The sequence below is a fragment of the Serpula lacrymans genome (genome assembly GCF_000218685.1).
Source record: "Serpula lacrymans var. lacrymans S7.9 unplaced genomic scaffold SERLAscaffold_19, whole genome shotgun sequence".
Classification (NCBI taxonomy): domain Eukaryota; kingdom Fungi; phylum Basidiomycota; class Agaricomycetes; order Boletales; family Serpulaceae; genus Serpula; species Serpula lacrymans.
In genome coordinates, this window is record NW_006763308.1 from 163,725 (window position 1) to 182,027 (window position 18,303).

General features: G+C 42.1%; 5 protein-coding genes across 5 annotated transcripts; 4 read left to right on the forward strand and 1 right to left on the reverse strand.

The window, feature by feature from the left end:
- Positions 1–489: 489 nt before the first annotated feature.
- On the forward strand, positions 490–1,041 carry SERLADRAFT_443730 (uncharacterized protein; the record flags this gene model as incomplete). Its single annotated transcript, XM_007324352.1, has 1 exon — positions 490–1,041. One exon carries the CDS (start codon positions 490–492, stop codon positions 1,039–1,041), a length of 552 nt encoding a protein of 183 aa, XP_007324414.1.
- Positions 1,042–5,121: 4,080 nt separating this feature from the next.
- SERLADRAFT_443731 (uncharacterized protein) lies at positions 5,122–5,484 on the forward strand (the record flags this gene model as incomplete). Its single annotated transcript, XM_007324353.1, has 1 exon — positions 5,122–5,484. The coding sequence occupies one exon, from the start codon at positions 5,122–5,124 to the stop codon at positions 5,482–5,484; it is 363 nt and encodes a 120-aa protein (XP_007324415.1).
- A 66-nt stretch (positions 5,485–5,550) lies between these two features.
- Positions 5,551–6,314, forward strand: SERLADRAFT_443732 (uncharacterized protein; the record flags this gene model as incomplete). The annotated part of the gene is made up of 2 exons (XM_007324354.1): positions 5,551–6,011; positions 6,101–6,314. The coding sequence occupies 2 exons, from the start codon at positions 5,551–5,553 to the stop codon at positions 6,312–6,314; spliced, it is 675 nt and encodes a 224-aa protein (XP_007324416.1).
- A 5,114-nt stretch (positions 6,315–11,428) lies between these two features.
- Positions 11,429–12,899, forward strand: SERLADRAFT_412019 (uncharacterized protein; the record flags this gene model as incomplete). Its single annotated transcript, XM_007324355.1, has 7 exons — positions 11,429–11,440; positions 11,700–11,755; positions 11,804–11,896; positions 12,097–12,100; positions 12,348–12,385; positions 12,465–12,500; positions 12,644–12,899. 7 exons carry the CDS (start codon positions 11,429–11,431, stop codon positions 12,897–12,899), a joined length of 495 nt encoding a protein of 164 aa, XP_007324417.1.
- A 4,087-nt stretch (positions 12,900–16,986) lies between these two features.
- SERLADRAFT_443735 (uncharacterized protein) lies at positions 16,987–17,926 on the reverse strand (the record flags this gene model as incomplete). The annotated part of the gene is made up of 3 exons (XM_007324356.1): positions 16,987–17,125; positions 17,179–17,717; positions 17,813–17,926. 3 exons carry the CDS (start codon positions 17,924–17,926, stop codon positions 16,987–16,989), a joined length of 792 nt encoding a protein of 263 aa, XP_007324418.1.
- Positions 17,927–18,303: the final 377 nt, after the last annotated feature.

Consider the following 18,303-nt stretch of genomic DNA (forward strand, 5'->3'; position numbering starts at 1 on the left):
AGATTCACAAGCAGCAGAGGATATTGACAACTCAATGTTGATACTCCCTCCTAATAAAACTATGTGAAACTCAGCCGCTGCCCAAGAGGCTATAGAAATGACTGTATTATTTACCTATGTGAAACTACAATGGATGTTAGTTTAAGGTGATCTCTAATAAATGTAATGTAACATACCTCAGCCGCTGCCCGAGAGGCTATAAAAATGACTGAGGTATTTTTATACTAAACCCCCTACTACTTATAGTCGGAGGTGCTACTCGCTACAGTATAATGACTCCTAGGAGTACAATTGTGCTCCTAGGAGAGCAATGGTGACTCCATGGAGTGGTGGCTAAACTCCATGGAGAACAATGGCTGCTTCAGCAGAGACCAAGTTTATCCGGTTTTGTCACCTCCCTCTAAGCACACCTCAGTGCATCCCAGCAGTACACACTCAAAGACTCCTCCCCCATCTCAACCAAAATGTTGCCTAATCAACCAAGAAAGCATGCAGCATGGACCCAATAGTGAGGAAGAAAGTTTGTCCAGCAATTATGGCGTGGAGGTGGATGAAACTGGATCCCAGCCTACTATTGAAGATATAGGATCCCAGTCTGTTGAAGACTTGAGATCTCAACCATATCTGAATTTTGATGCAGATTTCAACATAGAAGTCAGTGCAGGCTCACCAGAAGTCAATTCTGCACTTCCCACAGGCAGTCAAGCTATCTGTGAGCCAATCAACAAAAACCAGCCGCTGCAGCCAGTGCAGAAGGAAAAAAATAGGGCAAGGGCCCTGATCATTGAGTCCAGTAATGAAGAAAGGGAGAAACCAAAGAAGAGGAAAAGAAACCATAGCAGGGAGGCTGTCAAGGCGCTAAGAAAGCAGCCAACTGCCTCAAACAGTCCTGTGGTGGGAAATTGTACGGCTAAATCTGGTGTTTCTGATGGCAAGCAGAAGCCGCGTGATAGATCTGTCACCTTATTCAGACCTTTATCAAACTATACTGACACATTTTTTACTCCCATCACCCCACCGCTATCATGCTCTTGCCATTAACTAAAATAACACTATTTAACCACAGCATCTCATCCACCACTGCTACCATCAGAGACTTGGAGGCCCCAAAACTCAAGGATCTAGCCAACAACTGGGCTTCAAAGGTCGCTATCAGTGCAAGAACAATTAATGGAGCAAGTTTAAACTCTACTGGCAGAGGATCATCTCAGGCTGCCAGTTGTGCTTTTATCTTATCAAAAATCTCAAGCACTCAAACAATGCAAACATTGGTCACATCTAAGTCACTAGGTTCAAAACAGCCACAACTGCAAGAAAATAACACTATATACCATGATAGCAGTTTTAAGGTCAAGGATGAAAGTGAAGAATGTGCAGCAATGACTGAGAAGCAAAGAACAGATAATTTGGTATGTCTCCACTTACATATTCATGGTTAATTTGACCATCACATATAATTTTTGTGGGGGATGATCAAAATTGAAGAAAATACCCTTACCACTAAGCCCACCAAGGCAAAAAACAGCAATTTGCCCCAAGGATGTCTTCAAGGAAATAGGTGGCACTCTGTTTTTGTACCAACATACAAGAAATTGTTGGGAACAATCAAGAATCCCTGGATGGCAAGTGATCACAAGTCCTTGGAAGCTATCCAGGCTACCTGAAATACTGTATATCCAGATATTAAGTACAAGGTCACTCTGAATGATGCTGTCTGCCGTGTAGTAAGCTCTTTATTTTTTATTATAGCACTTACATTCTCTCAATGAAAATATAGCTTGGCCAACGTGTATACAAATGGCATGCAAATTTTGGTGCCACATCATATACAATGGTGGACCAGCTCTTTGAGTCTGAGCCAGATTTCAGCACCTATAAAACACATCAAGAATTCTCAAAATCAATGGTTAGCAATCTTGCATTTTTATATGCAAATCTTGGCAACAAAAAATCTGTGAGTTTTACACTGGTGTAATAATTGCTATCCATGCGCTAATCTAAACAAATTTACAAGGATTATCGGGGCGTATTTTGATCACCATTTATCTTACAGACATTTACATCCTATTTCAACTCAATCAATGGTGCTATCAATGTTGAGGCCCTTTGCACACCTGGTACACATGAACAATCCTCAGACACAGGAAAATTCTCACCTCTAGGCACCCTAGCAATGTTGGCCGCAGCTGTACATTTTTTGCTGCTGTTAAAATTCAAATTTTCTAACTGTTGTTCTAGGTTGAGCAAATTCTGACTTTGTGGGCAAATCACAAAGCTCATTAGGAGCCCAAGGTTCAATGCTCGGGCCAGGCAAAACTCATCAAAACTTATCTTAAGCCCATCCCAAAACTCAACAAGGTGATGGGCAAAGAAACCGGCAGCCATGGGAATTTCTCAGAAACTAACTGGGGTACAGTGACACATAACTATCATACCTGTATGAAGAAGCTCTAGCTGGGCACACTTGAAGATATTGTTGAACAAGCCCAGGTATATGTGATGTCAGAGGGCGCAGCCCGTGTGACCAACTCCACTGTGTGATATACTTGTATCTATAAAAGAAGGGCAGTGCAGCGCAAGAAGGTGGTGTTTGAACAAGAGGAAAGTGCCACATGGCACAGTGTGTGAAAACTATAGAAGAAAGTTAAAGAGGAGAATGAAAATTAAAGGTCCAAAAATTGTGTATCGTAACACTTATTTTGTTTTATCCGGTCTTTGTGGGAGTGAATCTCAGCATCAGTTTCAGCCAAAAAAGAAACTTTAAGACACATCAAAGGCACTCAAAGAAAAATACACCTTTCCTGATGTTGTATGTAGAGTTGCTCCAATAAAAATAAATAATGTGGGTCTTGATATCCTCGCAACTTTGCAAGAGGCTTGGCTTGTTTGGGTATGTCAAATTTAGTACTTCCTCCAATCATGTCAGGTTTCCTTGTAGCTGCCAGGTAATCTCAATATGTTTTCCAAAATAGTATAGTTTCAAATGCTTCCTGTTTTTCTTTTTTATCTGGGCTCGTATGTTTTTTTATGCAATGTATATATAAGAATGACTGAGTTTTTGAGCCTCTCATACAAGTACAACACTACATCAAGTGCTTTGATATAGGAAACATTTGAATAACTAGGCATGGGGGTAACTAGCAACTATGGTGACTAGTTAACACTCTTTTGGGTGGTGCTGGATGACAACTTCCACTTACCTCTGTGAACAAGTACATCTTTTAATACTTTGATTTCTGTCAACACTGCCACTGGTTCACAGCACACACTGCATGTTTGTTTGTCAATATGGGTCAGTTTGTCAGTATGGCGCAGGAGGCCTTTGTGGTTGGCTGTTTGGTTGGCAAATTTCCTCCATCTAAATTTGTAGCAGAAGCCAGATGGAGGTGCAATACCTAGTATGACAGACTGGGTGGAGTTTGATAGTTAGCCTACAAAGTAACAAATCTAAGTAAAACTTAGCTGCTGCCTAAAAGGCCATAAAAATGACTTTATTATTTACCTAAGTGAAACTACAATAGATGTTAGTTTAAGGTGATCTCTAATAAATGTAATGTAACATACCTCAGCCGCTGCCTAAGAGGCTATAGAAATGACTGAGGTATTCCTATACTAAACCCCCTACTACTTATAGTTGGAGGTGCTACTCGCTACAGTATAATGACTCCTAGGAGAACAATGCCTGCTTTAGCAAAGACTGGGTTTATCCAATTTTATCACAAAAAATGATATTAGATATAATATTGCAATAATAACTATTTTACCTTTCATTTTGAGCTCAACTGTGAAGTACAAACACTCTCAACTAGTGGCTTGAAGGCTCTTGACAAGCCTTACATGCTCTGTGAGTTTGAGGTCCAAGATTCTCTTTGATGTGGCTGACAAATGACTGGGTAAAAGCACTTTCCACAGCCAATTATGGCACACTATGGCATGCTGGGCCTCCTTTTCCTAGGGAAGAGTTTCTTGGATATTATATCATAGCTGTTATAGCAGTATTTCTGGCATTCACTTTATTTTCCTTTTCTTTTTCTTTTGTTTTGGACTTTTACTTTTGAAAGTCACATGACTAATCATGTAATACATCACGTGCTATAACATCATACATTTACTTAATCAGTAGTGATATCATATAGAATACAATTGAACACCACACAATGTTTACCTTTATATATATTAATTGTACAGTAATAGGGATGCCAAAGAGGCTCCACCCAACAAGGCATGCATGGCGGAAAAATGGGACCAACCTTTCTACCAAAAGCTATTTGCTACTGGATTTGCCTGTTTAGTGATTAGCTATCAGTTATAAAGCCAAAATGTATCAACATACCATAACAAGTTCCTTCCAAACTGTTTCTCCTTTGTCAAGTATATCAAGACCTAGCTTATCATCACAATAAATGCCTGACAAGTTGGTGATAAGGTTCACTAAGTTGTATTCTGTACAAAGCTGTAAATTTTGAGGTTAGTATTCAGTGATTGATAGATTAGATAATGTACCCTGCTCCAGTTTAAACTGCAGGAAGTGGTGCTCTTTGCTGGCCCTTTGGTAAGAAGAGAAACTAAATGTAATACAACCTTAGGCCAGAACCTAGGATTGAAATTCAAACTGTCCCCACCCTCTGCACTGTTGGTGGTGATGAACTGGATAAGAGCCAATGTCTTTTCTTTAGTTAAAATGACATTGTTACTACTATTATCTTAGGTGCCTGTGCCATTGTAACCTTGGTAGATATGTCTTGAGCAGGCTAGAGGTCTTGATTCATCCTAGTAGAACATTGCAGTTGTTTTGCAAAAGAGACTAGGGCTAGGGTTGACAAAACCGGATAAACCCGATCTTTGCCAAAGTAGCCATTGTTCTCCATGGAGCGTAGCTACCACTCCATGGAGGAACCATTGTTCTCCTAGGAGCACAATTATACTCCTAGGAGTCATTATACTGTAGCGAGTAGCACCTCCAACTATAAGTAGTAGGGGGTTTAGTATAGGAATACCTCAGTCGTTTCTATAACCTCTTGGGCAGTGGCTGAGTTTCACTTAGTTTTATTAGGTTATGAGCCCTGGTGTGCAAAAGCTACACAGGAAATAATTTTTATTTGAAACGGCAACCTCGGAACCATGACCACAGCACGCGATACATCTACATGTCCAGTTCTCACTGGACCCAACAATTTTCAGATATGGAAACTCTGGATCATCTCAAAGCTACGTCGGGAAAAAGTTCTCCGGGTTGTTACTGGAGAGGAGCTTAAGCCCTCACCAGGAAAACCTACCTCCTCGGAAGATCCTGAGATCACCTGGATACTTATGGATGAGAAGGCACATGGAATCATCCAGGACCACATCTCTGATGCCCTTCTAATGAGGACTGGAGACCTCAACAGCTCCAAGGAGTTATTTGATAAACTTGTCTCACTCTATCAGACGTCCAACATTGCCTTGGCCTTCTATTCATTCCAGCAACTCACAAAATTGTCCTGAGATGGGACATCACCTATCCAAGACCACATTGCAAAAATCCGGACAATTGGTTCACACCTCTCTGGAATGAAACTAGGAGTTGATACCAAACTCATGGCCTTTTCTCTTCTCCAATCTCTCCCATGCACTCCTGAATGTCAAATATTTCAGTCACCGGTAATCAACACAATTGAAGAAAATAAACTTACCTTTGATGCAGTTGAGATCTGGATCAATGCAGAAGTTGCACGACAGTCAGGAAAGGCCCCTGGAGGTTCTGAATCAGCACTCAAATCCGAGGAGAAGTGGTGTGACTTCCACAAAGTCAAATCACACAACACCTTGGAGTGTCGAACACTTCAGTCAGCTGAAAAAGGTCAAAGGAAAAAGGGAAAGGAAAGACACAAGGATAAAGGAAAAGAGAAGGAGAAGGCAAATACAGCGGAGCAATCATCTGGATCTGACTCCGAGAAGGAACAGAGTCATATTGCATTGGAACATGTACATATTTCCAAGCTACTTGCTAAACGCATTCAAGCTTACCTTGTGTCAGAACCCAATAAGACCAAAACAACAATTGTTATTGACTCCGGAGCAACATCTCACATGGTCCCTCACCGCTCCTGGTTTGAGCCAGGAACATACCATGTTCTATCCTACAAGCAACTGTTGGCAAAAAAGACTACAATATTGCACTGTCAAATGTCTTACTTGTGCCAAACTTCATGTTAGCACTCGTCTCTGTCCACAAATTGTCCAAAACGGGGTTATCAACACTTTTTCCAGCAGGGTCAAATGCTTGTGAAGTTCGGAAAAAGGAGGAACTTATCCTCACTGCCTTACACAAGTGAGGATTTTACCACATCCAAGCAAAACCCAAAATCAACCCGGAGTCAGCTTTTGCAGCAGTAGATGTAAATTTATTGCACAGGAGAATGGGACACATTGGAATGGACCACTTGCAATGAATGGTTACAAAAGGACAGCTCCAGGACATAGACACCCTTACCGGAACCCCGGAGTTTTGTGAACCTTGTGCTTTAGGAAAGATGAAGAAATTACCTTTCAAGTCCACTGGAGGAAACCGAGCCAAGCGCCCCATACAAATTGTGCACACAGATGTTGGAGGACCAATCAAACCAACTTCCAGGGAGGGTTTTTGGTACTGGATTACCATTGTAGATGATTTCTCCAAATTTCCATGGATATATTTCCTAAAACATACAAGTGAAGCAGGAACAATACAAGCAATGGAAAGAAGATGTCCAAACATTCTTCCGGATTCATTTGGGAGAAGAAAACTTCACTCCACTGTACACAGAATTCCTCCAGAGTGATAAGGGAGGAGGATATACTGGCAATGCATTCAAAAATCAACTCCGAGGAGATGGTGTTATCCAAGAAACTACAGCTGCAGATACTCCAAAACAAAATAGCATTGCAGAATGCATGAATCAGACATTGGCTATATTAGCAACCACTATGCTCCATGATTCTAAGCTCCCAAAGTTATTTTGGGTAGATGCCATGCAAACAGCTGCATATATCACAGCACGCAGCCCAGCATCAGGACTCCATGGAAAGACCCCATATGAAATACTGTTTAAAAGGAGCGTTGATCCAACTTTGTTTCCCCCTTTCGGATGCCAAATATATGCCTTGATTCCAAAAGACAAAAGGCAAGGGAAGCTTTACTCCAAGGGGTGCAAAGCCATAATGATTGGCTACACACATGGAAAGCAAGCCTACAAACTCCTAGACACTGAAAAACGGACTGTGTTTTCCAGTCGGCATGTCATATTCAATGAATCTGGAAAGGTACAAAAGGATGACACTGCTCCCTGGAACACAGACACTAGCACAGATCAGTGGGAGGGACTCATTCCAGAGAATGCTCACTATCCAGACCAAAAAACATTGGAGGAGGATGATCCTGACCCTCGGATCCGAGATCCAAATGAATTGCAAATGGAACCACATCTCCAAGGAGATGTTTCAAAAGCAATGGAACCATATTAGCATGAAGATGTTCTGAGAGCAGTGGGGCAATACCTCCGTGGAGACGTTCCGAGAGCAGTGGGAGCACCTGATCAGCTAAGACACCCTCCACAACAGACTCTACAACCAAGACCTGAACACTGGCCATCTTCAGAACGGAAAGCCAAAGTAGAGTCAGTGGGAGGACAGCCCCTCAACATACAGCCAGCTGATGTGGAAAAAGTCCAAGTACAGCTAGACAGCTTGTCCATTGGATCGGCTTCTGGAAGGCATGCAACACCTCCAAGGAGTCATCCAACACCTCCAAGGAGTCATCCAATGCCTCTGAGGAGTGATTCAACACCTTCAGGAGTGAGTGGGGCAACAAATACACAAATGCGTCTACTCCCTGGAGTACTTGCAAAAGTTCCTAAAAGAGCAGTCATGCCTGCTGAAATCCTAGGAGTACACAGAAGCAGTCGCCAGACCCGTCCTACAGACAAAAACCGAGATTATCAAAGGACTCTAGATAAGGAACAGTCTCAAAAAGAGCAGCATGACAACTCCATGGAGAAACCTAACACTCCTGAGGTTTATGAAGAAATGTCTGATACAGAGGAGACATTCTTTGCTGGAATAGCAAGTACCGGTCCATCTAACACAGACCTTCCAAGGACACTAAAGGAAGCCTTATCACATCCGGATGGAGAATTATGGAAGTCTGCCTTGGAGGAGGAACTCCTAAGTCTCAATACTAATGCAGTATATGACACTGTTCCACTTCTGAAGGGAGTAAAACCCATCACATCAAAACCTGTGTTCTGGATCAAGTTTGATCAAAAATGGAAACATTGAGAGATACAAACTCCAGATTGTTGCATGAGGTTTTACTCAAAGGAAGGGGATTGATTACCAGGAGGTTTTTGCTCCGGTTGCAAACTTAGAGTCAATCCGAATTATTCTAGCCCTGGAAGCAAAGTACGAACTAGAACTTGATCAAATGTACGTATCCACAGCTTATCTCAATGGAGAACTTGAAGAAGAACTGTACATGCTTCCTCCAGGGGGTGTTCTTATCCAACCTGGATACTGCTGGAGATTAAAGAAATCCATCTACGGGTTAAAACAAGCTGGTCGTACATGGAACAAAACTTTTGATCCCAAGCTCCAGGAGCTCGGTTTCACAAGACCAAATGCAGAAACATGTCTCTATGTATTCCGGGACAACAAACAAATATGCTTTGTTGTTGTTTATGTAGATGACCTCTTCCTAGGAGCTTCATCCCGAAAATTGATGGATATCACAAAAGCCAAACTTGAATCCATATTCAAAATGTGGGACCTTGGAGAAGCAAAATACATCCTCGGAATAGAAATCCAACGTGATCGTTCAAACAAAACAATATCCCTATTGCAACGCCAATACATTGACACAGTCCTGGAGCATACTGGAATGAAAAACTGCAAACCAGTATGGACACCAATGGCACATGGATCAAAACTCCTTGCAAATGCTCCAGGGGAAGATATTGTGCAACACGAGATGCATATTGAAGGGCGTCAAGTGTCACACCTCTCAATTGTAGGCTCCCTCATGTATACCATGCTCGGAACCCGCCCAGACATTGCCTACATCATTGGAATACTAAGCAGGCATAGCTCAGCTCCAAGGAGCCATCACTGGGAAGCTGCAAAATGTGTCCTCCAATATCTGAAAGCAACCAGGGATATGGAACTACAATATGATGGCACAGATGTTTCCATGGACATGGATTTCTATGGATATTCAGATGCAGATTGGTCTGGAGACCCAGACACATCTTGATCAACATCAGGCTTTGTTTTTATCACCATCCCAGGAGCAATCTCATAGACAAGCAAAAGACAAAACATGGTAGCTTTATCCTCCACAGAGTCAGAGTACATTGGATTGAGCAATGCTGGACAACACCTTGTATGGCTTCGGACATTTTTTGAAGAAATTGGACATGCTCAAAATGGACCTACAACATTGCACTGTGACAATCAAGCAGCTATCATTCTTACACGAGATTCACAGTTCCGTGCTCGCACAAAACACATTCAACAGAAATATCATTTTATCCGAGATGACTTAGTATCAAAGGGAGAGGCAGTAATCAGATACGTTCCTACAGGAGATATGGTTGCAGACGTTCTCACTAAACCCCTCACTCATGAAAAATACTGGAAATTTTCTAAAGCTATGGGACTACGGTTGCACTCAAGTGGGAGTGACAAAACTGGATAAACCCGGTCTCTGCCAAAGCAGCCATTGTTCTCCATGGAGCATAGCCACCACTCCATGGAGTAACCATTGTTCTCCTATGGGCACAATTATACTCCTAGGAGTTATTATACTGTAGCAAGTAGCACCTCCGACTATAAGTAGTAGGGGGTTTAGTATAGGAATACCTCAGTCGTTCCTATAGCCTCTCGGGCAGCGGCTGAGGTATGTTACATTACATTTATTAGAGATCACCTTAAACTAACATCTATTGTAGTTTCACTTAGGTAAATAATAAAGTTGTTTCTATAGCCTCTCGGGCAGCGGCTGAGTTTCACTTAGTTTTATTAAGGGTTGGGCTGTAGGCCCTGCATTTTTTTGCTCTATATATGAGGTTGATGGAAGTATAATACCTACCCACTTATAGGCTCATAGAATAGATGCCTATCTATCTCTCTGACAGCATTCCAGTAGATTGTGGCTGGAAAAAAAAGGGAATTTCAGGAAAAACAGAGTTGCCTTACGAGCCCTAAGCCCTTTTGGGTTTAATTTATATTCAATGATTGCTGTTAATCTCGTACATGAATTTGAGTTAGGGGTGTGGAGATTGGTCTTTATTCACCTTCTCAGGATTTTAAATAGCACTGAAACTTATGCAACAGATTTATTAGATGCTCAGTAAGTTTTAATTGAAATTCTTTTCAGGTTAGGCTGATATTCACTAGTTATGAATAGGATCCTACCTCTGGACAGGATACAATCCAATGTTTTGCTCAAAATTCTTCTAAATTGAAGTCAGTGGCTGTGCACAACTTTGAGGATCTTTTACAGGTAATTGTCATCATCACAATTTTTGTGTGACTAATTTATATACTTTGTACAGTGTATTATTGCCATTTTCAAAGGTTTATTGCCTGAGCCCCACAATTCCAACATTTTTCAACTTTTATACTGCCTTGTTTATTGATGGTTTGCTGGATTAATATCTATGTGTATTCAACATTCTGTGTTAAGAATGGGGGATCAGGAGTTAAACATCTGATCTATGTTGTAAAATTAATTAATTAATTTTTGGGTGAAAACCCATCTGGGCTTTTTGATCCAAAACATGCCTTGAAAAATGTATTGAGTGAGCTGTATCCCAAACAATGCATGAAGTGAAACTTGAGACCTGTCTTGTAGGAGTATAATTATTTTACTAGAAATTGTGAACTATTGCACCAGTGGAAAAGTGTACCTTGTGAAAGGATCTAGAGATGACAAATCTTGGAGCAAGGTGCTAGAATGTTTGCATGGTCTTGTAAGTACAAAGTGAAAGCTTTACTTGACCACCTTCCATTGTTTTTACTACGTCAAACGGCACTCCTCAAAGCAAATATTCCAGTGTTCCACCTATGAGAACACTGTGATCCTTAAGTTTAGTGAGGTTTTTGGTGTTGAAAATTACAGAAAGACATTTTGTGAATTCTTTCTTGAATAGCAGGCGCAGGCCTTTGGCATGTCTCCAGGCAAATAGGTGGTCTGTGTTATCAGCAGTGTTTATGTGCAGGTGATTTCCTAACACTTGTTTGGGATCTGTGAGTCCCTGTCAATTAACCAGTTGTAACCATGTAATAAATACCAAGCATGTAGACCTGCAGCATAGTTAGCAAGAGACAATCTGGAGTATGATCCGTTGCAGCTGGCAATAAAAATGATAAGGAAAGTGGGAGATATTGGGCAGTGTTGCTCTTCTGGAATAGAATGCATGTCACAGTAAGTGTGAAATACTTTGAAGTATATATGAACCTGAGTAAGTGCTTAATATCTTACACCCTGCTATTGAAATAACAGCTTTGCCCCGCCAGCAACGTTCCTATACAACAACTACAGGCAGGCCTTGGATATTCTTGTGGGCAGACATGTGATGCTGCCTGCCACAATGCAGGACCTAGGTATCAAAGATGAAAGTGTCTTTGTTGAGTGGCTGAAAGAAGAAACAGGCTACCTGACCGGATTGCAAAAATAACTACAGGAAGAAACCCTCCAGACAGAATATTGGCAGAAGCTAATTGATCTACAGGCAAGCAAGTAAGTCTTTGTTTTGTGTTTTTCAAACTACTTACTGACAGTTTCTAGGCAGCGACTTGGCGCGGCCCTAGAATCTATCAACAAGGCTGGGTCCGAGTGCAATGTCGGAGAGGTGGGGAAATGCAAGCGCAAAATGGCTAGGTGATATGCCTTGGAAGACTACAATGGGTGTTTGAAGACTGTGCATAAGCTAGAAGTCTTGTTGGGTGTAGTGGATTTTTGGAAGCCAGAACAGTTGGAATGGTAGCACTCAGGAAGATTGGTAGTTATGCGCAAATATCAAAGGGCGGTCAACCAACTCAAGGAACTGGTTTGAGCTAACAAAGATGAACCGCTTGCAGACAGGTGAGCACTAGTATCCCTACCATTTATCTACTCACCTGTGCAACTTAGGATATGCTTTGCATAAGCATATCGGGAAAGCACTTCAATTGCACTCTGCAGCAATTTGAACAGTGTTTGAGCGCTACAATACTGCTGCTAGAGCAATGTTCCCTCCACATCCCACCCTTGAATGGAAACAGGTTGTTGAGTACACCTTCTTGCCGACTTTGATCTTCTGCGCGACGCCCAACAAGACATGTCTATGAAGCTTTTGGTGACACCAGCAGGCCAACTTGCAATGGATAGGTACTTCAAGCTACTTTGGGCCAAAGAGAAAATTCAATGGCTCAACATTGAAATTCAGCGTGTTGTCTCATATATACAGGATGAAGACATGTATCTACATCAATGCAAGGAACTAGTACGTACCTCCAGCCCCCCCCCTTGCATACCAAATTAGCCTTCATCAAATAGAAAGGGCCGCTTCAATGAACACCATCTATGTCACCTAACTGATATAGCATTACTACCGGGGTTTTCTGGTACAGTATCCACCTGTATTAGCATTTGGACTGGCCCTGGTGAGAGCACCATCAAACCTGCCCCCATCATTGCACCCTCCACATCTTTGGAATCAGCCTCTTTGCCTTTGCTGGTGATGCCTGGTGAGACACTCCAAATGGATCTGAGCAAGACAGAAGAGGATTTGGGGGAGGAGGAGGAGGAGGAGGAGGAGGACTCAATAGCACTGGCACGGACCTTATATAATGTCTTACACGTCTCTGCCGGTTCAACTCACGGGGACAAGGTGGATAAATAAACATCTTTATTTCCAGCTATATTGACATGGCAATAGTATTTTTAACCCAACTGAGAGGGTGTGAGGTAGAGTGCTGTGTGATGCAGCAAGGGAACGTGTCGCGTTGTTGAGTATGATGGTGTTGCACGTCACTTATGGTGACGTGTACACCATTGGGTATAACCATAAGCAACCACCAGATTACAGGACAGAAAGCTGCAGCCGCCCCTCTGTCCAGGCCCATTTTTGTGCCCAAGTCCCTCAAATTATAGCTGAGATACAGCAGAAGGCAGGGAAACAGTGTTTTTGGGCCTAATTGGGCCTGCATCAGACATGCAATGTCAACACTAAGAAGCCGGCCTATGTGGGAATCACAGGCAAAGTAAAGTGAGTGTTCAATTGAGAACTTCTGGGAAGTGTCTAGCCACTTGCTAAGAGCTAACAGGGACAGAACTAGAGTCCAGTATGAGTAACTATATTATCAGACAGTACAGAATGTGTACAGTACCTAGAGTCCAGTATGAGTAACTAAAGAATAGGAATACTGGACTCTGCAATACTAGTCCGAAGTTTTGTAAACAAAGGTAAACAAATCAGCCACAAAGGCAAAATTATAGAATGCTCAGTGAATACTGAACAATATAGCAAAAAGAATAAAGAGGAAAGTGATTTAGAAAGAAGGGAAAATAGATAGCACAACCAGGTGCAAAATCACCAAAACTAACAGTGAGTGCCAAAGTGGGTTCTGGAAGTGTCTATTGTAACAGAGGGCAGCTCCACCCATCTCCTCCCCACCACGCATCCCCTTTTCCTCCGCCTTAGACATATTCTATGTCCCAGGAGTCAAGGAGGCCTCCCAGGGTGTCCTGTAGAGAACCTGGGGAGATAGATGTGAATGTAAACTATCCTGGCACCAAGTAGATCACAAGGATAAGGGTGTTACGATAACACAATTTCCGGACATTTCCTTTCTTTTTATTCTCCGCTTCAACTCTATACTTTAAGTGCCACGCGGCATTTCCCCTTTCCCGTGCCGCGTTGCCTTTCTTTTATTTTTAGATTCAACTCTCTCACACAGTGGAGTTGGCCATACGGGCTAGGCCCTATGACATCATCAGCCACTGCCTTCATCAACTGTATAGTACACATGTTCAAACAAACCTGTAGTAGTATATATACCCCAATAGATCCAGGAGACTCCTTAGCGAGTCCTCCTGTTGTATACCAACTAACTCACTGCAGCCTAAGGGGTAACCACTCCCCAACTTCATCCTCCTTCTAGTGTGTTCTGTGTGCGCCGGAGTAATTCACTCTTGGTTGTTACAAAGGGATGCCATCCCTTCTCAAAAAAGGGGGGTGTTGGATGCTGTGGAAAGGCTGCCTGTGAGGGGTACTTATATAATACTGTACAGTACCTACATACCTAGCTACATGTGTGATTAGGTAAGATCATCTGATCTTACCTACACAAACATCATACCTCACAGTGAAGAATAGACATACTTGGTCAAATCATTGTAGTGTGATAAGTGTGAGTGAGTATCAATAAATACATAATATTTACAGCTTTTTGAGTCCCTCAAAAAGTCTATTTTTGTCAGGACCGTGATCTTTCAGAGAATCGGAGTCTTGAAGTACAGAGATAGAGAGTAACAGAGTACGAGGTTGTGAGTTGGCTTAGTTCGTGCACTAGGCCCTTCTGCAGACCTTGGTCCCTAACTTGTTGGAATGAACGGAGGAGAATAGAGGATAAAAAGGGAGTAGAGTAAAGGCCCTTCAGAGAAGGACCAGAAAAACTTAGAAAGGGACTTGTAAAAAGGTGAGGGAATCTAGTTGATATTTGAACTGCAGAAACGGAGTACAGGAGCTACAACTTATATGCTGTTAGAGGAGTAGGAGCTCATAAGGAGTAACTTGTAATGTAGGTATGGAATTTCATGCAGACAATTATCTAGAAAAAGAGAAACATACGTGCAAGGAGTGTGTCATAATGTCTAAACTACAGAGTCCATGAGGAGTACAAGAATGTGCGTAGGGAAGCATATGGCGGACTAAAAGTCTGGTACAGGAGTATTGGAATGGGAGTCCGGGGTACCATGTGGGGGTGGGCCACAGGGTCATACTGACCGGCAGGCCATGAGGAGCGTAATCCCAAGAATACCAAAGATGTTATGAGAACACAATTTACTGAAATATTTGCCATTCAGGAGTGCATGGGAGAGATCGGAGAAGAGCAAAGGCCATGAGTTTGGTATCAACTCCTAGTTTCATTCCGGAGAGTGGTGAATCAATTGTCAGGACTCACTCCCACAAGATGATATATTACCTCATTGTTTTCTCCCCATTTCACTCTGGCTAGATAAAGGCAATGTAACCAAAAGGGTGCAAAAACACCCTATTATAATTTGACCTCTTTTTCTGCCACGGTTGGTACAAAACACTTCTGGAATTGGCGGTGGTGCCCTTATTGGCTATATGCCTGTGATGCGTTTCATTTCTCAGATCCTTATTCTAACCATTTTTTATTTCATTAGCCTCAAGATCCTAGAGATCCATCCGACCGCAACACTGCTGAAACTGTTCAATGCGCCTGTTTCAAGCAAGAGGTTTATCACAAGGTGTTTGAGGTGGTTTTTGGGCCGCTACAAGATCATGGACGTCATGGTGAAGCAATGTCATGTGGTGACAATATTGACAGAATAATTCACACAGGCATACCCATCAAGTGTGTTGATGGTGAGGAGGATTGTGCTATTACAACCACCCGTGCAGCTCTGGCCAACTATCCTTGTCCGGCTTGCTTGGTTCACCGCTGCGGCTTACACAACATTCATCAAAAATTTGAACCACGATCAACCGAGACTATGCAGCAGTTATATATTGATTCTATCCAAGCACCAACAAAAACTGAAGCAAAGCGGATCTTACAAGAGCATGGGTTACATGCTACCAAGGTCTGTTAACACCCTTTTTAATAATTTATCACCCAAATCATATGAGCTCTTTTGTGCAGACCTTTTTTTGGTCCATGGCCTTCTCTGATCCTTACAAATCCATATCTTACGACAAGCTCCATTCCATTTTACAATGTAACCCATATTTTAACCAGGAAAAACAATATGATTGTGTTCTCATTAATACGGACACACCATTCCCCATACCGGCTTGGCTCGTTGGGCTGTTTTGATGCTTTCTGGATTCTGGGCCTTGCAATATAGCTCTTGTGAAGACATTCAAAATCTGCAATGGAAAGTTCAAAACAAAATGGAGGGGTGCCTGCCTGTATGATGAGGGAGAAAGCAAGCTCGTAAACCCACAATATTTTATTTGGGGAGCCCATATGATAAGGGTGTTTGATCTCAAAGAAGGCCGTTTTTTCTTGAACAACACACTAGACACTGATATTTTTTTACGATTCAGCAATTGACTGTTGTCATTCTCTTCTGCTTTCAATTCTACAATTACATCATATATGCCACCCGATTGACAGTGAACTAATATGTTCTCAGCCTGACATATCTAATTGTAACTCATCATTTAATAAGGCCTAACATTCCCTCTCCAGATTTGACGCAAATATAATCTGGTCTTGATAAGGTTTTATCAGTCCCTTAACTCAAGCTGATCAGATCATAAGGTTGAATCAGCTTGCGTAAGGCCTGATCAGCTTTGATATTTTTTTCTGACATTCTGGCAGAACATATCTTATCCAAGTCCTAGAGATGGCAGTGGCATCAGAAAACCTAGGAAGTTTCCACAGCGTCATATAACACAGATGTAACTGAAGCGAAGAGTAAAATATGAATAGTTTTGCTTACTATGACTGTGATGCAATACAATCGCAGATCGAAAGAAATTTTTCCAAAAACCAAAATTGTTTAGGGCCCGTTCCCACGCTCCAAGGGAGACACTGGTGCAGCGGTAGTATCATAAATATTACAATCACAATTCTTCATACAAGTACATACTTCAGATAATAGATTTAGCATTTTATTTACAGATTGGGGAGCCACCCCCTTTCCTTTATTGCTCATGTAACACCCCGGAGCAGGGGCCACCTTGTTGTGGTTTACTTCATCATTAATAGGAGCGAAGGCACCCAAGTGACCTAAGCTCCGAACTCTTTTCCCTGGGCCTTCATCTCAGCAACTTGCTGGTTGTAGAAGAAGGCCCAGATTTTGTTGTACCGGCCAGAGTATTGAGCCAATTGTCCGGCTTCTCCGTTTCTAATTTGCACACCTGGTGCCCTTGGTTATTTTTTTGTTGGGTGGCCTGCACCACATTTCTACAGTCTCAAAACATGTGTCCCTCTTGGCCACAGTTGTAACAGTTGCCCTTGAATCTGCGCATCTGTCCGCCTTGGACCACACCAATATCCATAGGAGCACCCTGTCCTGGCTGCAGCCTAAACAGCGTGAGCCCGTGGGAGTGATTATGATTTTGGTTTGATAACCCAGGGCATCTCTGGGAATAGTTGTTTTTAGTGGTGGACCCACCACCAAGTTGCATTTTGTAGAGCTCCATGGCTCTATCAATGTTGCGAACCTCTTCTGCCACTTCTGAGAGGTTCTCATTTCTCATATCTTGCAGATAGAGCTGTTGTGCAATGTGGGGGTTCACATTGCTTTCTAGCAGCTCCACTGCATGTTCATTACCTAGACCCCCTTGGATAGAGAGGGCCAGAAACTGGGTTACATAATCATCTGTCCTCATGTTTCCTTGATTGAAGGAAAAGATTTGCTGGTGTGCCCAGTCACGTTCAGCTTGGGGTTTGAAATATTTCTCAATCTCCCCCTTGAGATTGTCCCAGGTAGGCCAGTGATTGGCAGTGTAGCACTCCTGGAGTTGTACTTGGGCGTATCAAACTGCCACAGGTCCTTTTAGTCTTGATAGCACAGCTGTTGCTATCTCAAAGTCATTGGTAAATGTGTCACAGCCTTGATCCACCACTCAGTGAATTTAGCCTGGTTTTCTTTGAAAGCGCCGGGGTCAGCGATGATCTTGACTTTCTTATTGAATGTTTGTTCAACCAATTCAGGGGGCTGCATGGTTAATGTCAAAATCTGTGCATGCATATTGTGCAACAGAGTGTGGACATTGGGTTGTTGTTGCAACGACATGTCAACTTGTTCTCTTTGTAAATGTAAAAAAATGTAACTGGGGGACCCCACTTGCTATTTGTTGATCTACATTAGGAAAACATGATTTAGATATAAATGTAACAAAAGCAAAAATATCCCTTATATCTATAAGTGTGATTTTTGCACAGTCCCTTACTCTAAACTGCATAAAGATCAATAAATATCATTTTTATTGATATTTACACAGTTTAGAGTATTGATATATCATCAAAAGTGTTTTATAGCATAGTCGTTAAAACACAAATGACCTTGCACTTTTTCACTATAATTTACTCTAAATGCAA